The sequence below is a fragment of the Herpailurus yagouaroundi genome, unplaced genomic scaffold, assembly GCF_014898765.1.
Source record: "Herpailurus yagouaroundi ecotype Mexico unplaced genomic scaffold, PumYag 77, whole genome shotgun sequence".
Classification (NCBI taxonomy): Eukaryota; Metazoa; Chordata; class Mammalia; order Carnivora; family Felidae; genus Herpailurus; species Herpailurus yagouaroundi.
Genome location: NW_024412388.1, coordinates 19,112,173 through 19,136,128, shown reverse-complemented (window position 1 = coordinate 19,136,128; position 23,956 = coordinate 19,112,173). Strand labels below are relative to the sequence as shown.

General features: G+C 54.9%; 1 protein-coding gene and 1 long non-coding RNA gene across 8 annotated transcripts in view; one reads left to right on the top strand and one right to left on the bottom strand.

Moving 5' to 3' along the window:
* LDLRAP1 (low density lipoprotein receptor adaptor protein 1) overlaps positions 1-2,110 on the bottom strand; it is a 24,218-nt gene extending 22,108 nt beyond the window's left edge. The window contains 2 exon segments of the mRNA XM_040465312.1: positions 1,944-1,965; positions 1,967-2,110. Coding sequence (XP_040321246.1) covers positions 1,944-1,965; positions 1,967-2,032 — 88 coding nt within the window. The 5' untranslated portion in view covers positions 2,033-2,110.
* LOC121023425 (uncharacterized) lies at positions 1,238-22,021 on the top strand. Of its 7 annotated transcripts, XR_005787389.1 has the most exons (8): positions 2,651-2,956; positions 3,136-3,998; positions 4,828-4,904; positions 13,031-13,211; positions 15,622-15,759; positions 16,127-16,309; positions 18,879-20,798; positions 21,980-22,021. It is a non-coding gene; the product is annotated as an uncharacterized LOC121023425 (long non-coding RNA). The 7 variants fall into 7 exon arrangements; XR_005787394.1 differs by lacking the exons at positions 2,651-2,956; positions 3,136-3,998 and adding an exon at positions 1,238-1,388; XR_005787396.1 differs by lacking the exons at positions 2,651-2,956; positions 3,136-3,998 and adding an exon at positions 2,188-2,274 and having other exon boundaries at positions 4,831-4,904.
* Positions 22,022-23,956: the final 1,935 nt, after the last annotated feature.

Genomic DNA, 23,956 nt, shown 5'->3' with positions numbered 1-23,956 from the left:
CACACACACACACACACACACACACACACACACACACACACACACACCCCCCAGCTGGGTACTACTGTTATGGACAATTTACAGATAAGGAAACTGACACTTAATAACGGGGGACAGGTGAAGATTCCACCCAGATCATTCTGGGTCCAGAAGGCTCAGAACAGCACTATGGGGGTCTGCAGGGGACAGGAGTTCTCCTCTCCTTTCCTCTGCAGGTGTAGATGGGCTCTGAGCCCCCAAAACTTATTCCACCAGAGCAACAGTCCTGTTGAGGGCCCACATGACAAGAAAGGCGAGTGTGGGACAGAAGGAAACCACCAATTAGGTGCCAGGAGGAAGCATTATCAATAACTTTCTCAACACCCCTGTCAGGTTAGAATTTTCATCCCCATTTTGCAGGCGAGGAAACAGAGTCAGAAAGGAAAATGACTTGTCCAAGATCAGAGCAGCAGGGAAAAACTCTCTTCCACCATCCAAGGTGGCTACCTCTCCCCTTTCCCCAGAATCAAAGATGCCTCTAAGTGTTCTTCCCTTACCCAGCACCCCGTCCCTCTCCCATCCCAGGAAAAAAACCTGTAGGGTTCCCCCGCTGAAACAAACCATTATTCTCAGAAGTCCTAGTCAAATCCCATAAATATTTAAAGGGGCTGTTTGGGAGGCCAATAACGGTGGGAGAGGGTGCATCCCTGGCCTGGCCCGGACCAACCCTAATGGGTCTCTGACCCTACCCCTACCAGCAGTCACCAGCCCAAGTTCTGAACACCAGTCTCCGTTTAGGGGGTGGCCACAACTGGAACAGCAGAGTGGGGGCAAGAGGGAGGGGCAGGGCGGGTTCTCTAGGCCCAGACACGCTGGCACTCGTGGTTCGAGGGAACTCGGGCTCCCCTGGCGGAGCCCTGGAAAGAAAAGGAAGCGGGGTGGGGTGCAACTGTACTGTCAGTGGTTTCTAGGTGCAGGGAGAAGCCCAGGTGTTTGACAGGAGGGTGGGAGGGTACGGAAGTCCTGCTTTGGCTCCACATCTACCAGGAAGGCCTGTGTGACCCCAGGCAATCCACGCTCTTTCTCCTGGACAGAAAAGAAGGACTCGGGCTGGGTTTCTCAGGCCTCAAGGGAAGGTGCCAGGTGACGGGTTCCCTGAGAGTAATTCGAGGCGAGGAGAGGAGGGGGGACGGCCTCCCAGCCTCCCAGACGCCCCCGAGAGAGGGTGGCGGCGAGCCTGCCATTCGCCTGGGCGCCGCGGGACTTCGGAGGCCCGAGAGGGAAAGTGTGAGAGAAAACAGGTTTCAAAATCAGCCAGAACGTGGGAAGAGGAGGGGACGCAAGGGTCTGGACGGCTCGGTGTGTGCTACGTCCTGAGACCCCAGGCTGAGCCTCGCCCCCAACCTCAAGTAGGTACCTGCGAACCCCCGCTCACACCTGAGTCGGTTTCTGGGCGTCTAAAGACAACCTCAAGGGCTGGACTGCGGAGAGGGGGCACGTGGCCGCCCGCCGGCCGCGCACCGAGCGGCTGGGGCGCAGGGTGCGGGCATCTCCCCTAAGCCCCGGTGCCCACTCCTCCTGCCCCAGGCACCGACGCTGAGCTCCGGTCTCCCCTCAGCTGCCCCGGGCGGCGAGGGGGTCAGGCGCCGGAGGTCGCGCAGGTCTCTTCGTCTCACCTGCGGCCCCTCCGACTGCCGCTTGCACCTGGGGATCCCGAGCTCCGCGCTCTCCCCCGGCTTCTGCCCCTCCTCCCCAGCCGCACAGAGCGGGCACAGGAGTGGGAGCACAACTTGACCCCGGGCGACCCCCCCCCCCCCCCCGCAGGACCCGGCAGGGCCGCAGGGCACCGGGCAGGCAGCGCCTCTGTCCCCGGCACCCGCGGGAGGCCGGTCCGCGCGGCCCGAGCCCCCCTCCCCCCCGCCACCCAGGCCCCCGCCCGGCCCGGCGGACGCGCACACACTCACTCCGATGCCGGCCGCCGCCCCCCCCAGCTCTGCTTGGCGAGGCTGGGGCTCCGGATCAGCGCCCGCCCCGCGGACTTGAGCGCGTCCATGGCCGCTCCGGCCGCCGCCGCCAAAACTCCGTCAGGGAAAACTTTCCGCCGGGGCCGCGCAGCGCGCGGGCTTCGCGCTCCTCCCCCCGCGGCGCGAGGGCCGCGCAGGCGTCCGACGGGGCGGGGCGATGGTCGGCTAGGCCCCGCCCCTGGGCCCGCCCCCGACGGCCCTGCCTCGCCACGCCTGGCCCAGCTCCTGCTCACTCCTCCCCGAGGCTGTCCCGGTGAAGGGCGCCATTGAGGTAGGGAGCCTAAAGCCCAAGACGCCCCCTCTTTTCTTCCCTCTTCCAATCCCCTTATTCCTAGGATTTCTAAGCAGCCCAGCTGAAAGGTAGTTGGGGGCCATTTCACAGATGGGTAGACTTAGGGTGGGAAAGAAGAGTCTTGTCCGAGGCTTAGGAGAGTTGGGGTATTAGAACTTTGCTGAGTACTGCGCAGGACTATAAAAGTTTGCCTTAGTAAGACCAGTTGGGGATTTTACTCCTCCAACAGCACCCAGGATGCTCTCTGGCACCACCTGGGCATCTGGGCTGTCCCACCCCACCCCCCAGGTAGTGATACGACCTGGGTGTTACGCTCTGACACTGACTTGCTGTGTTACCTTAGGCAATTTCTTCCCCCCCCCCACTATGTCTTCATCTTTATCTGTCAAAGGAAATGGGATCCTATTTCTAGCCATCCTTCCGACCTGGAAGGGCCAGGTGCTGCATGACCTTGACCCAGACCCTGCCATGGTTACTAGGAGGCATTTTGAGGGGAGTGTGGATTCTAGAATTCCTCAAGCACAGATGTTCTAAGGCCAGGATTTAGGATTCTCTCTAGGATCCTATGCCTTCCCGTTACGCTTTGCGGAAGGGAGTCAAAAGAGAGCACTTGTCTTCATGCCACAGCCTTGCTCCTTCTAGATGGGGATGCTTCAGCAAGGTGAACTTCAGCCTCTAGGACTGCTCCTCGCACAAAAGACAGGAGTCCTGTTCCTGTGTTGGGGGGGGGGGGGAATGGGGCTGTGCTATCCCCAGCTGGGTAGTGAGGCCCCACTGACATTCCTCTCTCAGAGTATAAACCAAGTGCTTTTTCAGCCATTCTGTCTCATTCTGTCCCAGGCTCATGGGGATTTGAACCTGGCTTTTCTTCATTTGGTGGTTGTGAACTCACCTTTCCGAGCATCATCTGTAAAAGGGGCAACAACACCTATTCCACAGGGCTGCCGGTAAGAATTAAAAACTTGAGTTGGAAAGGCAGACACCTGTTCTTGAGAACTGACCTATGAAGTTGCCTCCTCCAGAAAGCCTTCCCTGACTGCTATCTAGTAGGCTTCTCCCTTTGGGATCTCACAGGCCTGAGCTCTCAGCATTGCAAGTGTTTCTGCTGCCTGTTTCTACTCTTGTTGCCTCCACTAGACTCTGGATCCTTCAGGGGCAGTGCGTTTTTCGGATTCATTCCTGAATGCCTAGCAAGGGGTCCAAATGGAGTTGGATTACAGTCAGTGTTCCTTCCTGTCTTCTTCCCTCCCTCCCTCTATCTTTTTTACCGTATGAGGCTGTCTTCTCCCCAAAGGGCTGTGGCGATGGGTAGATAGGTCCTTAGGGCAGAGCCCCCCCAGCTCTCTTACCCTGAGCCAGCTAGGTTCCGGGGCAGCAGAGAGAGCATTCTGGAGCCTGAAGGAAAAGCAGTCACCCAGGGCTGGCAGGTGAAGGGCAGCTGGTGGTGTCCAGCTGGCAGGGGGCACCATATGGGCCTAGCGAGCAGGCGGGCCTGGGAACGCGGAGACTGCAGGGAAGGCTGTTTCCAGGGCCATCGCATCGTCCCGGAGGTGGCTTGCTGGGAGCTGTCAGCCATGAATCCCCTGCAGAGGGGCAGCCGGCTCGTGCCCCTTCTGCCAATCCAGGAACAGAAGCAGAAACAGAAGGTCAGAGCGGCAAGGGGCCTCCTCTGAGGTCACCGTGTCCAAACCCTCATTTCGCAGGTAAGGAGCCTGAGGCCTAGGGAAGGGCAGGGACTTGCCCAAGGACACACAGCAAGCCAGCATCGGAAGCCAAGTCTCTTGCTTCACAGCTTGGATGCTTATAAAAACCGAGAGGGAGCAGAGAAGTCTTGAAAATATACCGGTATTCAAGGAGGGGTTTTAAGGTGATGTTTTTTATTCTTTTCTTTTTGCTCCTCTGATCTAACTTTGTAAAAATTTTTGCAGTGGTCTTATAGCCTTTAGCAATCAGAAAGAAAAATAGAAGCTCCTGGGTGGCTCAGTCGGTTAAGCATCTGACTCTTGATTTCAGCTCAGGTCACAATCTCCCGATTCCTGGGTTCAAGCCCTGAGTAGGTCTCCACACTGACAGTTGTAGCGCCTACTTGGGATTTTCTCTCCGTCTCCCTCTGCCCCTCCCTGGTCACTCTCTGTCTCTCAAAATAAATAAATAAACTTTAAAAAAAAGAGAGAAAGAAAATAAATAAAAAGGAGGGAGAAGCTACCTGTGGTTATAACTGGCTCTTGTCTTTAGGAAAAGGGTGCCAGGATTGTAATCTTACTGTTTTCTCTGCCCTGGGCCCTTTGGGGACCCCAGATGAGATAGTGGGTGCCAGGGGTTGGGAGGGCTCTCAGCTTCTCTCCAGCTATCACTCGGACTTGCACTGGGACCAAGACAGAAGCCTAGCCTACGATCAGGAGCCCCGATTTCCTCCAGTGATCTGTCCTCCCTCCTTGCCTGAGCCAGTCCCTTTGCCTGGCTTGGCCTTAGTTTTTCCATCTGTAAAATGGGAGTCTTTACAGCAGAGTGTATTTTCTTTTCCCCCACCAGCAGAGCACGGTAGTTAAACACATGGATACTGGCGCCCGGGATCCTGTCTCCCCCGCTTCTTTACTTCGTGACCTTAAGTAAGTCACTTAAATTCCACGGACTTCAGTTTCCTCATCTGTAAAGTGGGGATTATACCTCATGGATTAGCGTAGGGATTAAAAGAGTTAAAGTTTGGAACGTATTTAGAATTATGCCTGGCCTATAATGAGTGCTATATATATTGTGTATTTTAATAAAATCGGAGTCACTCTCCTGACTGGCTGAATAGTAAAGGTGGAATGACTGTTCTCATCATGGTTCTTGACTGGCCCCCAGGGAAGGGAGCCCTCTTGGGTTTGGGACCTGGCCCAGTCCGAGCTGCGGGTCGTCCAGCCTCACCCCAGAGCCCCCACCCCCTCTCCCGACTGGAGAGGTAGGACATCCCCCTCCACCTCAGGCCCAGGTCTGAGACAGCCCTCTCTCAGGGAATCGGAGGGAACTTGGGTTACTGATGAGTCAGGAGCCCAGACATTCCTCCTGAGACTTGGTTCTGACTTTTCACCTGACCTGCCTCCTGTGTCCCACTGATCCAGCAACACTAACCAATTTGTTCTGAACCCTTCCCTCCTCAGACCCTTCTCATGATGCTTCCTCTTCCAGAAACATCCAGCCAGATGGCCTCCTCAACTCTCCCAGCCTACCCACCTTTGCCCTGAAAGTCTAGTTGGCCTCCTCCCCAATACCCAGTCGTAGCTACCCACACACTTGTCTTCCCTCACAAGCTTCTTCTTCTCGCACGCCCAGGCTCTCACTCTCTCTCTCTCCCCTAGTCAACTGTTTGACCTTGGAGTTCTACATACTTGGGCTCTGAACCAAATCCTCCAGGGGCGCCTGGGTGGCTCAGTCAGTTGAGCATCCGACTCTTGGTTTCAGCTCAGGTCATGATCTCACGGTTCGTGAGTTTGAGCCCCACGTCAGGCTCCACGATAAGATTGAGAAGCTTGCTTGGAGATTCTCTCCCTCTTACTCTCTGGCCCTCCCCCACTCACTCTCTCTATCAAACAAACAAAAACTTTGAAACCAAATTCTCCATCTATATCTATATCTATATATATGCAATCCTAGCTAACGGGCTTCAGTTTCCTCATCCGTACAGCAGGAATAATACCCACTTTAGAGGGCTTTGTAAGGGTTCTATTGGATAATATGTGGGAAACGCTTGGCCTAGTGCCTGCCATGTGGCAGGTGCTTAGTAAATGGTAACTCTGGTTGTCATTCATGTTTTATGGCTGAACCTGTTTGCTTCCCCCAGCAGCGGGGTATGTCTCAAGCCTGGGGGCTGGAAATCATCATTCACCCCAGGGTTCCCTGGAGCAGCTGACCAGTGCCTGGCACCGAGGCGGTGGCCGGTACGCATCTAAGGACTCGACTTAAGTTCTCTCTTCTGGTGCTCAGCATGTGCCCAGCAAGTGGGTGGCCCTCTGCAGTTGGAGAAGCAGCAGCACCTAAACGCGTTGGGGAAAGTGCTCCTGGGGGACCCCTACCCCCCCAGTCTGCCCCCCCTGGGTAGCACCAGCGGCTGTCTTCTGCTTCCACGGGGAGGTCTTTGCCTATGGATCCGCTGAGCTAATTAAGAATGACAAAGCACTGTGTAATTGCCAGCAATTGGTGAGTCCCCTGCCTCCTCGTGCCCCTCCCTCCCTTGCCCTCCTTGGCACTGTCTGGCCTAGAGGTCAGTGCACAGGCACAGAAGCAGGCGGAGTGGCGACACTGAGGACCTACTTGTATCAGGAGACCCGGAGGCTGGCTGCTTCCGCCAACCTCGGGCGTGGGACCCTGGGCAAGGAAGTTCCCTTCTTACAATGGTGCCATTTCCCCCCACTGCAGGGCTCTTGACCTTGTGTTAAGAGCAGGGACAAGGCTACAGGGCCAGGCCGGAGGGCTCTGCTGAGAGGGTCTGGGCTGCACCTGGCAGGTGGATTGAGGCAGACAGCCTCAATAAGGCAGACAGCCCTGGGTTTAAATCCTAGCCCTGCCTCTCACCAGCTATGTGATCTTGGGCAGGCCACTTTACCTTCTCTGGACGACAGATTCCTCATCTCCAAAATAGCATTTGTTTGGCAGTGCTTCACTCTCACGAGGAGAACCCTTATTTGTCCTAGATGTGTGCCTATAACAGAGACTGCCTGGACCAGCTCTTTTCTATCAAAGTGAACGCAGAAACTAAGGGTTGAAAACTTGTAGCACAATCCGATAGAGTAATTGTAGGTCTTGAATCTCATAATAAAAACAAATGGCTGGTATTTTTTTTTCATTTTATTTTTCTAGCAATTCATTTTTTCCTTGTATTTTACAAAAGTATTGGTCTGGGACAGATTAGAAATTTTTTAAAAATGGCCCTTCTCCACAGATGGTTTGAGAAGCATTTGCTCCAGGGCAATTTGTAAAAATGGATAGAGTAGCAATCTCGCCGAAATACTTACATAGTTCTCGGATATGGGTCCCAGGACCTTCCACTTCCGTGACCCCCAAGCCTTTAGGATAAAAGACCACATCTCTTAGCCTGGCATTCAAGGCCCCTCTCACTAAAGTCCCACCTACCTTCCCATCTTGCCTGCTTCCCCATGATGTAACCTTGTAATCCAACCGTGTTCTCTCTTCCCCCAAACTTCCCATGCCCTCTTACTCCTCCATGCCTTCTCCTGGGCTTCTCCTCCCATCTGGAATGCCTTTCTTGGCGCCCTAAAACCGGCAAATTCTTATTCATCCTTTAAAGCCCAGACTGAATGTCACCACTCTTGGGAAGCCTTTCCCACTGCCAGCCCTGCACCTGCCCCAGGCATGCAGCATGGTGTGTGGAGGCAGGGCGCTGCAGCGGTTAAGGAACTTCACACAAGCTCGAGGGAGAACGGTGTGGCTTTTGGACGTGACTTTGCCAGCCGTGTGATCCCGGGCAGGTGACTTTGTCGAGCTTCGTTTTTCCCATCTGTGTAGTGGGATCGGCCGTGAGGAGCGGAGATGATGGAGAAGTTCCCAGCACCATGACCCGTAGGAGGGACTCAAGGTATAGCAGCTGTTGTTAGCATTATTTCCCTGGTTGAGAACATCCTAGGTTGTGGTTTTTTTGTTGTTGTTGCTGCCTCCCTACAGACCGGTTGCTCCTTGAGAGCAGGGACACTTGAGTGTGTCTGATGTACCTGGCTGTTTCTTGTGCCCTGCACAGGAGGGTGTGTTTTGGATAAGGGTCTCCGGCTGCCGCCCGCCCCATAATGCTAGTGGCTGTGGCTCCCTTGTCAGTGAAGTGCTGATTAACCAGCTCCGTGGAAGAATTTAAAAAAAAAAAAAATCCTTGATTTTTTGCCAATTTCCATGCTGTGTAAACACCCATCAAGGCCAATTTCAAGTTACCAAAATTTAACAACCGGCTTACAAAGTTCCTGAATATTTTTACAGTCTGCTCTTGTGAGCCCGCCAGCTCCAGCACCTAGCTCCAGCACCCCTCTGGGTGTGACTGCTCTGGGGCCCGTAGCAGGCCGCCTCCTGTCCCCTCTGCCCAGCCAACCCATTGAGGGCCACCCAGGGAAGGGCCATGGGTCACCATGCTCCACACGGAGGTCCTCGCTCATCCCCTCCCCCAAGCCTCCAGCCCCTTTGTTCTCTGTGAAATCCGCCCATCCACCTCCTCCCTCAGCAGGAAGAACTCTCTGGGGGCCTGGGCAAAGGGGGCTCTGCCTGTGCAGCCAGCAGGGGCCTCTGCAATAAAGCTGTCCCCACAGCTGTTGCAGGCTGACGAAGCTAACCTTGGTCACTTTGTCCTTTGGTCCCAGTGGGGAGCGAAGAAAGCTGGTGCACAACCTCCTCTCACCCTCCCCCTCTCCCCTTTTCCTCTGGTTGTGCCCAGCCCCCAAGTCTTTGCCTGTGCAGGTGCCTCCATTTGGAATGCCCTCTCCCTCCCTCCCCACTTTCCACCTCCTTCAACGCCCGGCTGCAACATTACTTCAAGAAGTCATTCACCAGCAGAAGGCTTCAGGCCCCTCTGCAGGTGCAGCTGATGCCTGTCTCCTGTGCCCCCTTCGCCAGCTGCTTGCCCAGCTGCCTGCCCCTCCCCCTGCAGCAGAGGTTCCCGTGGGGACACCTGTTTAAGATGCAAACTCCTGGCAACACCCTCTGAGCTTTCCTAGCTACTAGCTGCTGGTGGGGCAGGAATCTGTGCCCCAGGACATTTGGATATAGAAGACTGAGAACCTCACTTTGAGAAGCCCTGTCCTAACTCGCCCGGACTGTGGCTGATTCACCCTGAGGAACCCCTCACCAGGATCAGATGCTCAATATGCCTCCGTTGGATGGAATCCAACGTCTGCTTCTGAGGCCACCCAGTCTGGAGGGCCCATTCCAGGGGCTCAGCTAAGGGCTGCTCTGTACTCCTCCCCTGGCGGGGCTGAGCACCACGACAGGCAAGCACAGGGCGCCTCCTTTCTGCGAACACTGCTGCTCGGGGCTTCGGTCTCCTTACTGTGAAATCGGCAGAGAGAACATCTACCTCTTAGGATGACTGTGACAGTCAAATGAGATGATGCCCGTAGGGTCGTTAGCATGTGCCTGGCACATAGGGAGTGCTCAGAAATGGTCAGCCCTTAGAGTAGAATCCAGATTTCCTGGCCTACTTTGTAAGGCTGTGTGAGCTGCCTGCTGCCCGCCTTGCCCACCTGTGTCTGAAACATTCTCCCTCCGTGCCCACTGGCCTTCTCTTTGCCTTGCCTCGGATTGGCCCAGCTCATTTGCCAACTCAGGGTTCTTTGGACTGAACTGTCTCTCCCCAACCTCAACTCATAAGTTGAGCCTGTTGAAGCCCCCCAATGTGGTTGTATGTGGACCTAGGGCTTTTAGGGGGCAAGGATGGTTAAGTGAAGTCAGTGTGGTGAACTAATCTGATGGGATTGATGGCCTTATAAGAAGAGGAAAGAGGGGCATCTGGGTGGCTCAGTCAGTTGAGTGTCTGACTCTTGATTTCGGCTCAGGTCGTGATCTCACAGGTTCGTGGGTTCAAGCCCCACGTCGGGCTCTCTGCTGCCAGTGTGGAATCCACTTTGGATTCTCTGTCCCCTCCATCTCTGCCTATCCCCTGCTCTAGCTCTCTCTCTCAAAAAATTAAACGTTTTTTAAAAATAGGAAAGAAAGAGATCACTTGTAGGTGCTGTGGAAAGGCTATGCAAAGACATAGCAAAAAAGGTTGGCCGTCTGCAAGTCAGGAAGAGAGCACTCACCAGGAACTGAATTGGCGGGCACCTTGATCTTGGACTTCCCAGCCTTCAAACCTGGGGAAAAATAATAATAAATTTCCGTTTAAGCCACCCAGTCTGCAATATTCTGTTATGGCAGCCTGAGCTGACTAAAGCACATGCTGTGTCCTCTACTTGGAATGATTTTCCCCGATCTCACGGTGGCTCCTTATGTCGCTCAGATTTCAGCTGAAATGACATGTCAGAGAGGCCCTTCTGTTTTGGTTTATCATTTGTTTCTACCTCACTGGAAAGCTCCACAACAGCTGGAACCTGGTGTCTCCTGCTTCATTAACCCCCTGAGCCTTGGCCGTAGGTGGTGTACCGGGGGCTGAATAAATATGTTAGAATGTTACTGAATACCCAGGTTCTGACCACCCATCCTTAAAGGCTGGTGGTCCAAGCCACCGTCATCCCTCTCCCGGGTTATTGCCGTAGCCCTTGGCTTATTTCCCTGCTTCCTTCAGTCTAGGCTTAACCCAGCAGGAGCCCCTTGGAAACCTAAATCTGATCATGTCACTCCTCTATAGAAAACCCTTCCTTGGCTCCCCCTTTCTCTCAGACCAAAAGCCCCAATCCCTTAACTGTCCCCCAGGGCCTTGCACAACTGGCCCCTAACCCCTCCACTCCAGCCGCATGGGCCTCTTGGCTGCCCCCTGGATACATTAGGCACGTGCCCAAACCAGGGCCTTCATACGTACTGTTCCCTCTGCCTGTAACACCCTTCCCTCTGAAATCTGAGTGGTTCATTCCTTTTCATTCTTCAAGTCTTTGCTCAGACATCATCTTTTTAACAAAGCCTTCCGGGAACATTTGTTCAGAGTGACAACCTCTCCTCCCTCCAGGGCTGGCTTCTGGGAGCACAGCCAGCACCCCGACTCAGGACCCTATGCTCAGATGGGTCCCACACTTTGCATTTTATGCTCCACTATCACTGTCTCGAAATTCTTAATAATTTTATCTTTGAATTTGTGTTTTGTAAGTGAAGTCTGATGGGACAAGGGGATATGCGCCAGGAACTTGGCCTCAGCTCACATGTGCCACCTGGCCCCCTGCCCATTAGCACCTCCGGCCCCGTTCCGCCTCCCCTCTCTGGCCCTGCTCGAAGACTGTGGCTGTCTTTGGTGGCTGGCAGGACCCCGATCACGGACCCGGGACAGGGGAGGGGAGGTCAGGTGCACACACCGCACAGCATCTTGGGACAGGGCATGGCTATCCCCACCCTGCACTGGCAGCATCATGGCGCGTCCAGTAGGTGACTGGCCAGAGAGGCCACATCTCAGTGGGGGCAAGACCCTGATGCAGGTCCTGAGCACAGCCCGGAATGGAAGCTTAAAGACCTTTGGGGGTTACCCATTTGCCAAGGGTTGGAAGAGTGGCCCCGTGGGAAGGAGAGGCCAGGCTTGAGTTCCGTAGGCCCCACCCTCACCTGGGTGCTACCCATCAGCCCTGCATCTGGGGGGAGGGACAATTTGGTGAGGGGAACTTGGCAACGGTCAGGCTCTGGGGAGTGGGTGCCTCCACCATAGTGTGGCAGGGCCCGCAGGTACCCAGGAGACTTTTTACCCCAAGGGTATCTCTGTTCCCAGAAGAGCTCACTTAATCTCTAGCTGGGCGGATCAGCTCTTCCTCTCTCCAGTTCTTTCTGTTTGGCCTCTTCTGGTGGGCTTGGGGCACCCTTGGGGACAAGCCATGAAATACAAATTGTGTAATTTCTGTGACTCCACGTACGAGTTAAATGCTCTGATATTTTCATTTCAAAGCTGGCATTGTACAATATAAAGATGAGTGGTAAAACCCATGCTGATAATTTAAGATTTGTCTTTACCTAGAATGACATTAAACAGCAAATAAAAACACAGTGACAAGTTGAGAGACAGAGAAAGAGAGAGGGAGAGAGGAGACTGCAGAAAGAAGGGGAAATTTCCTGTGTACCTTTAACAGCTCTTTTCTCTGCCTTTGGAACAAGGGCCCCACGTTTTCGTTCTGCGCTGGGCTCTGCAAATTACGCAATCTGTCTCATCTCCGTCACTCCTGGTCCCATCGTTTTTCGTTTTTATTTTTCTTTTTTGTTCTTACTGCATCTTGACACTACAGAATTGACTTATTTCTTGTGGTTGTGTTTTACTGTCTGCTTCCCCCACTAGCAGGTGGGGCCCCTGGAAGATGTTTTGTTTTGTTTTGTTTTTCCTGTTTGGTTCATGGCTGTATCCCTAGGGTACAGAGGTGCACGGTATACTATAGGTGCTCCATAAATGTTCAGGGAATGTTGAAAAGAAAGGACGTTACCTGGGAAGATTGGAGGCCCATCAGGTTTTCCTTCCCCCTGGCCGTCTGGGCTCCAGGCCCTCCCCAAGGCCATTTTGTCTCTTTTGGCTCAGACAATTCACAGAACTTTGTGGTTCCTGCATTTCCTTTTCAGACCTCAGTGTTTCAGCCTTGGCGTCTTCCTCCAGCCCTAGCGCCACCGTCAGTGTGAATGGTGGCCGCTCAGCAGGCTGTGAGGAACCCCGCCAGGTGCCTGGACCGCAGGCTTCTCTCCTTCCTGCAATCCCTTAGGTCATTTCCATCCATTGTCTTTGGCCACAGCTTCTTGAGTTAATCTTTCCACCTGGGGAGGGTTCCCTTGCTGGTTTCCCCATCTGCTTCCAGGTTCAAATCCTTTTTGGCTCCAAATCCCTTCTTGGGGTTTCCATGGCCCTTCCGCCTCTAACAGCCGGGGTGACCTTGGGCAAGCCTCCCACTCTCCTCTGGGGAGGCCCTTGTGGAAGCAGGGGGCCTGCTGTTGCCCTCTCCCCAGGGAAGGCCGGCAGGGTAAGTAAGCGTCCTGTAGAACAGTGGCGGATAGAACGGAGGTTGTTTCTGTTGCCTTTGAGGGTCTGACAAGCGCTGAACCCGGATGCCAGGTGACCCCATTCTTTCTCCTTCCCCTTTGGTTACACAAGAAACCGTCATCATTCGTTTCTGCTGGGAGCACCCCTGGCCGTTCGGTCATTCCACCAAGCGTGTGATGGCACAGAGCCTGTCGTGTGGGAGGCCCGGACTCCGCTCGCCCTTTCTCCTGGAGAAGATTCTGGTTGTAACTGCTCAGCCAGCCTCTCCCCTTCCTGGCTCTCTTACTTACGGGTAAGCCTACACTGCTCTCCGCTGGGGCAAAGACACCCCAACACAGAACAGCGTAAGGAATACAGAAGTGTCCTGGCCTCTCGCACAGCGGGCCCCGTGCGAGGACACCGTCTCTCATACAGGAGGCCCTGGCCATTCAGAGACCCTTCCGCGGTGGGACTCTTCCATCCCATAAGCTTCATCGCCCCCTTTGGGGGTTGTCGCCACGGCTGGCTGCAGCCAAGCAGAGAGGAAAAAGAAGGCACCGGGTGACTTAAGGCCTCGGCCTCAAAGTGGCCTCCCTCGCTTGCATTCACGTTCCGACGGCCGGGACTTAGTCCCGTGGCCACTCCTGCCAGGGAGGCCGGGAAACATCACGTCTAGCAGAGCAGCCACGTGCCAGTGAGGAAGAGGGGGACAGGGTTGGAGGACAACCGGCTGATCCGCTGCACCTGCCCTCCCTCTGGAATGTGACTCCGGCTCTTGGACAACCTAGCTTCCAGGTTTTGTATCACAGAAGCAAGAAAATAGGTGGAGAGGGCCTGAAATGGAAAAGAGAGAGAGAAAGGGACGGGGACACGGAGGGAAAAGGATTGTAAGGGTATTAGAGGGACACGAGTCACAGTTGGCATTATTTTTAAATTACTTTTGCTTAATGGTCTGTGTCTTATGAAGTGCTCTGGCCTCGTGGCACCGAGCCTGGGTCCCCAGGGGTCCCAGGATATGTGGGTGATGCACGCCCAGCGCACTTAGAATTTACCAGGCCGTGTGCTGAGACTGAGGCCGCGGGACACAGTCTCTGCCCTCTAGGAATCCGCAGTCCAGTGGGGAGGACAGACATGGGATTAGAGGCGAGCCCAAGCTGCTTGAAAAGACGTGGAGGGAATTAACTCGGCCTTGGCAAGGCGGGGGAGGGGCAGGCAAGAAAGGGCATAAAAGGGACATCTGCTTTAGACTCAGCTCTGCCTGTGCAGAGCGCTCAGTCGTCTAACATACTGTCCTTGAGCGGTAAAAAGTAAAGGGCAGATGAAGTGAAGACTCAAGAAACTCGGGTCCTGGTGCCCTGCTGTTGTGTCCCAGGGCAAGTGCCTTCCCTCTCACGTCACCTTTGCTTCCTGCTGTCTGCAGGGCCATCGCTAGCACATTCCATACTCTGGTGGGAGGTACTGAAAGCCTCCGTCACCAGCGGATAAAACACAACCAGGTACCCCCTTTTCCAGGGTGACGCAGGCCCCACGCTCAGACACACAGAGTGGAGACAGGTGGATTTCAGCCACACTTACCCCTTGGCGTCCCACCCTTGTTCAGTGCACACCCCACGCAGCTGTGTTTAGGCAACAGCCTTGCTCCTGGGAGATGTTGTAGGATCCCAAGGGGGTAACTGCTATGAACATTACTCAGAACCCCAGTAATCCCCGGAACATCCTTTCACAAGCAGGTTTTCTTTCTCCTGTGTTCTGCAACAGGTGTGGGACTAGTGTGAGGCAAGTGAGGTACCTTGGACACATAGTTAAGGAGACACTCCCCGTCGGGGTGGCCACTGAGAATGGACGTCTGCATAAATTTTGCACCCTGGGCACCTCACTATCCTCACCCTAGTCCTGGCCCGGCTCTACAGGGGTCCCACAGATCTGGGTGGTGGCGGTGGTGGTGGTAGGGTTTCAAAGGAAGGTGCCAGAAAACCACATCAGACTCGAGGGCAGCTTCCCTGGGCAGTGGGGAGACAGGGAGGGGACTGCACCTGGGAGAAGAAGCACAGGGAAGGTGAACCACGGTCCAGGAAGTAGGGTGCCAGGGAACCTCAACTTTACCTACAACGGTAGGGAGTGAGAGGGAGGCCCAAGTAATTGGTGATTTGAGGGGTTTGTAGGAAAAGCTGTGGGGAAGGGGGGGTAGGGAAGAGAGGAGGATGACGGTTCTGGGTCCTGGGCCGCAGGTGACAAGGCAGCTCACACACCCAGGAGGAGGCAGCCTCCGAGGGAGGGTGGCCTCCACCCAGGAGCCCGCCTTCAGGGCCTCCAGTGCCCACCCCGGTGTTGCTCTGCAGGCAGGGAGCCTGAATCTGGATGCTTTGCAAGTCAAGGGCTCAGGCCACCGAGAGTCAGTTTTGGGTGGCTCAGGCCACCGAGGATCCGACAGGTTCGGGCCGGGGTCCTTCCAGCAGGGGAAAGCCAGGACTAAGTCAGCCCGGCCTCCCAGACGCGGAAAACCTCCACCGACTGCTTCCCAGACTCCTAGACATTCCAAACCACTTTCCCTTCTGCCTGTGCCGATGGCCACTCAGCGTTTCTAGAAAAATCACCTCGTCTCTACTTAAATAATTTATTTGCAAAGGAAACTATGTAAACGGAGGACTTGCGTGATTGTCACAAGTAGAAGCGAAGCAATCGTGTGAGTACAATGGTAATCGAGTAGTGTCCTTAAATTCCAGCTGGATCCCAGCGCCCTGGCTGTTCTCAATCTGAGGGCCGGTCTTTGCGTTCGAAGGGAGGTTAGCAAAGGTCAGAAAGGTCGGAAAGACAGACAGCATCCACTGAGACTGTCAGAAACGGAACCCTTTTCACCCTCTGTGAGTCTGTGTCCTTTAATGTGGCATCTGTGCCCGCCGGCCCCATTTCATGAATGTGTCCCCTTGTCCTCAAACTCCGCTCCCAGGGAGTCCTGAACATATGACAGCCAGAGCTACCTCTCGCAGTCGGGGTGGGAGTGGCGGGGGCCCCCCAGTTCTGTGGGCCTGGAGCGAGAGAGAGTGGGGGACGTGCTCCCAGACAGAGACCAGTGGGAGGAATGGGTATGCACGAAGGGAAGCTAGTGGGTTTGGCGTTGCAGTTTTGCGGTGACAACTGTTTCCCACGACTAAAGCCGTGAGCAAAACAGGAAGTAGCAAGCGGCAGGGACCTTCCTCGTCTGACTTCAGCTTTCCTCTATCCCGCCAGTCCGCTGTCTCCTCCTTGTCCTCATGCACCTGTCGGGTGTGAGGACCTCAGAGAGGCCCCGAGAGTCTCCCAGCCGTTGCCCAGCCCCGCCTCCTGCCCGCGGACGCGCCACCACCACAGGAGGGACGCCGGGTGTACCGTGGGGCACCCGGGTTTTGGGTTCAGCTGCGCCACCATCTCACTGTGTGACATCAGGCAAATCCCTCCCCCCCCACCCCCGCCCCGCCCCGGACCTGGATTTCCTCATTACTGAATGGAAGGGGCTGGATGGCTGATGGCCAAGGGCTTTTCTATCCCAGGCATCCCATAGGATCCCAGGCAGCAGGAGGGCCTGGGGAGACTGGAGAAGGGAGGTCGTCCTGTGGCAGGATGTGACCCCTACACGCACAAGGTGTGGGCATAGTTCTGTCGCTGACAGTGAAAGAGACCACAGGTCACACGCTGAAGGGCGCCCCGGCCAGGGCGACACATCAGCCCACAGAAATGACAGCCCAGAGATGAGGATTATAATGGGAGCTGGCAGTTTTGGGGTGAAGGTGAACAACCCTGCAGGGGGAGGGGGATTTCCCCATTGTTTTATTTATCAGCATTATCTTTTTAATAATACTGAGATCCTAATTTTTTTGTAATATTGAGATATAATTCATATAACAAATTTCACCTTTTTAAAAAAAAATGTGTTTAATGTTTATTTATTTTTGAGAGAGAGAGAGAGAGCACAGGGGAGGGGCAGAGAGAGGGAGACACAGAATCCGAAGCAGGCTCCAGGCTCTGAGCTGTCAGCACAGAGCCGGACGCGGGGCTTGAACTCATGAACCATGAGACCATGACCTGAGCCGAAGTCGGACGCTTAACTGACTGAGCCACCCAGGTGCCCCTCTCAGGTGCTATTTCAAGAGTTATTCAGCATTATACCAGGTAGCCCCTCGCACCGATCCTTTGAAGTAGGTACAATTCTACGCCACTTTATGCAGACAAGGAAGGAGATGGGCTCCAGGATGTGCCTCCGTGCAGTGGTATCTGCATTCAGACTTGGTGACGATGGCACCTGGTTGGCTCAGTCGGTTAAGCTTCCGACTTCGGCTCAGGTCATGCTCTCGCGGTCCGTGAGTTCGAGCCCCGCGTCGGGCTCTGGGCTGACGGCTCGGAGCCTGGAGCCTTCTTCCGATTCTGTGTCTCCCTCTCTCGCTGCCTCTCCCCTGCTCGTGCTCTGTTTCTGTCTCTCTCAAAAATAAATAAACATTAAGATAAGAGAGAGACTTGGTGAGGATGTGAATCCCTTCCAGGCCACAGCACTTTATTGCCTGAGCTCTCCTCCAGAGCCTTCTTTTCCTTGGCTACAGGAACAGCAACAATTGAGTTGGTAGTTTCTCCTTCAGCCTATGTGTCAGAGTGCCTACCACGGGCAGAGCTCCGACCAAGCCACGAAGGGCAGGGACAGTGACCGAGAGAGCAACCTTTGTTGTCCATAGCCACTGAGATGTGGGGTGATCTGTTTCTGCAGCAGAGCCCAGCCCTCCCCGACTGACCTGGCGTTTCCATGGGCTGGGACCCGAGCAGCCTCTGTGCACAGAAGCAATGCTCGCTCAGACTTGCTTACACACACACATATAGCTTGGGTATATTTTCGAAACAATGAGTTATACACCAAATTGGATAAAAATTGAGGTCAAGCAGTGCGGCTTGAATTTCCAGAGGCTTGGCCTGTGCGTTTGGGGAGCTGATTTTCATGAAAATTCTGTCTGCACAGTGGATGAAGCTTTACTCGGATGAGGCTCTCAATCCTGGATAAGGCTCACCCTTGAGATTGTTTCCAGATGCCTCTCAGGCTCCTTGAGAACAACCACTCACCTTGGCGGATAATCAGAGTTAACAATAAGTACACACTGAGAATTTACCAGATACAGCACTGAGCACTTTTCCTATAGTTTAACCTCCTAACCACCCTACGGGATAGGTACTATTATCACCCCCATTTTCCAGATGAGGAAACTGAGGCTCAGAGAGGTAAGAAGTCTTGCCCAAGATCTCAAAACAAGTAGGTGCAAAAAGCAGAGTTTGAACCTAGGTCGGCCTTCTTCTAGAGCTCACATTCAAGTCACTATCTTTTGACCGCGAAGGTCATCTTGATGACCCATGACCAACTCAGCTTCTACCAGGGTCTCGTGCTGGAATTTACCATCAGATCTTCTACGGGAGATAACACCATAGTATATAGACAGAGCCCAGAGTTAAAAGTCAGGAGCCCTGGGTTCAACTTTCAGATCCAGTTTTAGCTTACTCCATGGCTTAGGACAAATTCCTCCCCCCACCCCTGGGCCTCAGTGTTCACATCCGTTAAGTGGGACATTTTAACTAAATCAGCAGTTCCAGTGTTAGCTGGACATCTGAACTACCTAAGCTCGTTAAAGATACTGAATGATGGGCCCTTCCCAAGATATGCATTATCGGGTCTGGGAACCCTGAGTTCACAGATGATTCGTACCCAAAGAAAGCACTGGGAACCCAGCCTCTAGGAACCTTCCATAGCTCAGCCTCTGTGAGTTTATGGAGGCAAAAAAGACCACCCCAGTAACCATGCTGGGCAGTCTGAGCCAAAGACCAAAGAAGAACAGTTTCTGGATGGTATGTCGTGGAAGAATCTAGAAGAGAAGGAAATTGGTTGGACTGTGGAAGTTGTGGTGTGGGGGAAACAGAAGCAGAAGCTGGCTTTGGTTGGTTTTCACGGTTTCATTTTCTCCTCGGTTTTCAGTGAAACTACCCTTCCTGGCCCCCTTGCAGTCAGGAGAGGCAGACCTGGCCATCGAAGTGGGTAGAAGTGATATGCGTAAAACTCGGGGGAACCTGTGCTCGCTCTCTCTCTCTCTCTCTCCCCGTCCTGGGGTGAACTTGGACATGAGGCGTCTGCGATGGAAGGAAGGTGCGTTCCAGGGGGAGCAGAACCGCCCCCACTCCACCACCACAGGCAGCGGTAAACTTAGATTGTGTTTGTTGAATGACTGCGGCTACGGGGTCACGTTCGTCGTAGCAGCTGGCGGTGCTTCCCCTAATACAGCCTGGAGGAAGCGGCACCGGAGCAGCCTCTGAAAAGGCGAGTAAGGTTTGGCGACGTGGACAGGCGGGAAGGGACGTTCCAGAGGGAAGGGACAGGGGCAGCAAAGGGGTGGGAGCCGGAACAGGACGATGTGTTTGCACCCTGGAGAGAAAGTCAGCGTGATCGGTACTGAGGGCTGCCCTGGGCTCCAACCAGGGGTGTGCTGAATCCAGCCCGTCCCGGCTCCGGGCAGCCGATGGTTAGCATCGTTTCCCAACTCGGTGCTCAGTGACAGCCATCCTGCGGTGGCATGAAATCGGCCATGGTGGGAGTATTTACGCCATGGCAACCGGCAAACACTCTAAGCCAGGGCTCTTTCCTCCTATTGTTATCCAGTTATCTGCTTACAGCTCACAAGCAAGTGGACCCTGCCCATCTGAGAGGCCGTGCAAGGACCAAAGACCCTGCCCCCTCTGAGCCCTTTAAGCCTCACGTTCCTCATCCGCAGAATGGGGCGCATCACCCTGCCTCCTCTGCCAGGCTGACCGCGGGCAACAGGAAATGAGATCGTGCACGTGGAGCCCTGCCTGCGTCCCCTCAGGATCGTCGTTCCCGTGCACAGGACAGCCTCTGAGGGCTTTCGCTGGCCGGAGGGGCTGCTCACCCACACGGGCAGGCTGGGGGAGTGCTGGGACCTTGATGTCTGTGGGAGCAGACCTCGGCCAAGGGCGGGTGGGAGCTGGGGGGGTGGGTGGGGAAATAGCCCAGCCTTCTCCCCTCTTTCTTGGGACAGACGTGAGGCCCATTCCACCCCATCTCCTGGAAGTCTCCAGAGGGGCGGAGCCTCGGCTGTCCCCGCTGCGGCTCGTTCACCAGCGCGTCCTGACTCTGGGATTCTTCCTTCCCTGCCTCAGTTTCCCCCTTTCCCTACCGGCGCGTCCTGGGATTGTTGCAGGATGCTTTTTTAACCTCAATGCCCAGGATTCGTTGTCTCGCCGCAAAGAATGAAGGGGGTGGGGGGGCACCGAATAAAACGAGCAGCCGGCAAAAGTTTATTAGAGTATAAGATCAGAAAGCAAGAATAGTAGGAAAGCTCTCTTTCCAGAGAAGGGAGTGAATGCCCGCGACTACAGGCAAGGGTCCTTGTTTTATAAGGTTTTGGTCGCCCCCCCTTCCGCCTCCACTCATTTCTCCTCTGGTTTTACCCTTATCGGCGTGATAACTCTAAATGCCTAGTCATTCCTTTTTGATTGGCTGGTTTCCATCGTATGAGGGGTGGTCTACGGCCACACCGTTCCTTGTGGGTCATACATTTTATGGTCGACTGCTTATTTTTAGTCAGGTCTTTGGTCAAATTCCTGAGGGGAACCTGAGGGGGAGCAGGCGGTGTCTGTAACATTCTTAAGAGGAACCTTATGCCCCCGGGAGACTGCTGTGGTCAGACGCTCCCAGCCTTGTTTCAAAATATGTGTTTTTCCCCACCCAGGGATCTCACGTCCTAACCTTTCCCTCTCTGCCTGTTTTACCCTCTCTTTCCCTATCATAGGATCACTGCCCAAAGGAACTTCTCTCATCCTTATCTCAGGGTCGGCTTCTGGGGGAACCCAACCAAGATGAGCAGTGACCAGGATCACCTCTGTAAGGGCATGGAGATCACATCTGCCGCTGGCTCCGTCCCTATGGAAACCCCAGGAGGCAAGCAGCGGGGCATTATCCATTCCATTTTGCACATGGAGACACTGAGGCTCAGAGAAGAGCAGTGATTTGCTCAAGGGCGTACCACTGTCAAGGAGAAGGGTTAGAACGAGGGTGCCCATATCCCAGGGTTTTGGCTTTGACCTGCTCTGGGCTCCTGGAGGGCCCTGAGCTGGCTGGGAGGATGGTCTCTACCCCCTCTGACTCCTGTCCCCTGACAGATGGGGCTGACTCTGGCCGTTACACGGGTCCGGGACTGTGAAGGTCAAATGGGCTGGCGGTAGGAATGGTCTGTTATTAAATCCATCCATCACCCTACAGGACTGACCTCATTCTGTCCTGGGAAAGCCAGTTTTGCCTGAGGGCAGCTTCAAGGGGGGGTGGGGGGGTGGGATGCTGACCCAGCAGGAGAGGGTAGGTGAGGGCCATGCAAGGCCAGAGTGGCTAGGGCACAATGAGGTCAGAGACAGCTCCTGGCTATCTGCGTCCCACAGTGTGAGGGCAGCCAGGGGCCCAGGGACAGGCAGAGCCATTGTAATGCCTATGGCCACCGGCACCCCCTGGGGCGGTGGCCTTTGGGGGGGCCTTTGGGGGGGGGGGGTCCTGCCTCTAATTCCCCATCACTGCCTCAGCCCACCAGTATCCCAGTATCCCAAACCCCAGAAGATGGGAGTCCGGGGCCATACAGGGGCCGTGACATGAAACTTGGACGTGCCCAAGGGTGCCCACTGGTTCACTATCCAGTGAGGGCACTCGACACATGGTTCGTGTCATCCTCAGGCCGCGCAGGGAATGTCCGGAGGCAGGCAGACCAGGGTCAGGTGTGTCTGAGCCCCTCCTCGCCTCGCTAACCTTAGTTTCCACGATTGTGAACTGTGGTTAGTAGCAACTGCCATCTCGCGAGAGGAATGGGGGAGGATTTGATGATAGGTCCCGTGTAAAACTTGCTCAACTCAGAGCCTGGCATAGGGGACCCTTATTAAAGTGGCAGCAACTAATGATGACATCAGCACCTACGGTGTCCAGGGGGCTGTGCTGAGCACGTTACATGGATTATCTTTTTGTTTTAATGTTCATCTATTGTTCAGAAAGACAGAGAGAGAGGGAGAGGGAGAGGGAGAGAGAGAGAGAGAGAGAGAGAGAGAGAGAATCCCAAGCAGGCTCTGGTTGTCCGTGCAGAGCCCGACGTCGGGCCCAATCTCATGAACCGTGAGATCATGACCTGAGCCCAGATCAAGAGTCGGACGCTTAACCGACTGAGCCACCCGGGCGCCCGTTCATGGATTATCTTAATCACGGTCACGCCGAGGGAGAGGGACTATTGTTCGGCCTCCTCTTACAGGTAAGGAAGCCAGAGCTCGGAAGGGTGAAGTCACTGGCCCAAGGCCACACAGCTGCTAGGTGGCAGAGGTGGGATTTGAATCCAAGTCTCTCCGCCTCGAAGGTCTGATAAGCAAACCGCCCTGGGCCTCCCCTTTGTACCCCCAGCCCCAAGTGAGGTCAACAACTCCCTGGCTCGTTCATCTCATGGGGCCTTTGAGAGAGACTGCCGGGTGAAGGTTTACTGGAGGCCCAGAGAGGTCAAGGTACCAGCGGGGGGCTACAGACACGATGGGACCGGAGCTGGGACTGAACCCCAAGGCGTCTGGCTCTGGACAGTCCTCGTTCAGAAGCCTGGATGTCATTTGCAGCTCTGCTCCGGCCTTGCAACAGCCCTGTGCCCACCTCGCCCTCTCCCTTAGAAAGGCTTGGGCCCCGTGGGAGTTCCTGCGTTTTTCTTCCCCCGGCCACTGAAGTGTGGGATTGAGGCCCCATTCTTTTCTCTTCCACTGAGAGGTAATTTGCCTGGAACACGTTGAGCACTTAAACAATTTGGTCACATTGCCACCATCTAGGTTACCATGGTGACCTGACTTTGAATTTTCTTCCCAGGGGGAGTTGGTAATAATTAATACAGCACTCAGCTCTGCTGCCCACAGCGAGTGTGGGGAGCATCACAGAGCTGCCCTGGGACTCACTTCCCCAGGGGAAAGCAGGGTCTCCCCCTCCCAGCAGGGGCCTGGCGTTCCGCAAGGAGACAGGGAGGGGAGAGGACACCCCAACCCTGCCCACCTCTTCAGCAGCCCTGGCTGCCATGTCATGGGAGCCGGACTAGACCTAGACTGGAGAGCTCCCTTTTACCAACGGAATTTGCAGCTCAAGAGAGGAAGGGACTTGTTCAAGGCCACACGACAGGATCCAGGCAGCAGCAGCCTCGGGCTGGAAGGCTGGATTCCCGAACCGTTCGTGGCTGCCAAGGTTGGGGAAGCCCAGCTCTGAAACTCTTCCCTCCCAAGTGCATTTGAGCCATTTGAGAGGGGGGAAGCATGAAGCATTGCGGTCTCTGGAGCCCAAGGCAGGGCCAATGGCCCTTTGCTCGGTCGCTGTCCCTTCAGAGCTAAGTGGATTATAAGACAGTGCAGGGTGTCAGCAACCAGGCTCGGAGAGAGACTGGAAGAGAAAGTGGGTGAACTGGACGGGAAGGGGAACCTGGGAGGTGGCCCCAGGAAGCAAGCGGCCTTGGGCATTTCTGGAAAGGGTCCCCAAGAGGGGTAAGTGCAACGCAGGGGCATTCTGCCTCTCTGCTCCACTCCACCCACTCCTCCCCTTCATTTCTTGGTCCCCACTCACTCCAGCTCTGGATAAAGAGAAAGCCACGGAGTAGAAAGAATAAGAAGTCTCTTGACTTCCTATTTCTCTGGTGGGGGAACTGAGGCTCACAGGGGCCTTAGAGAGGTCCACAGACCCATAGCCAGTAAGTATTTGAACTCACAGGAGTCCGTAGCATCTGTGCTCTTTCACTGTGACCACTGGGGTAGGTTCTCTCCCTATTCCCACATCCCCCTGGTGGGCAGGGTGGCGGGCTTAGGGAAGTGTCAGCACCGAAGGAGGAGGAGGAAGTTGGCTTCTCAAACTGGAGCAGGCATGGCTCAGGCAAAAAGCTAAGAACTTGGGAGCTTCGACTATGGCAGCCTGGTTGCAGCGAAAGGATAGGGAGAAGGGGTAAGAGGGGAATGGCTCTGAGATCTCTAGTCACATCCAAAAATCGGGCCCGCAGTGTT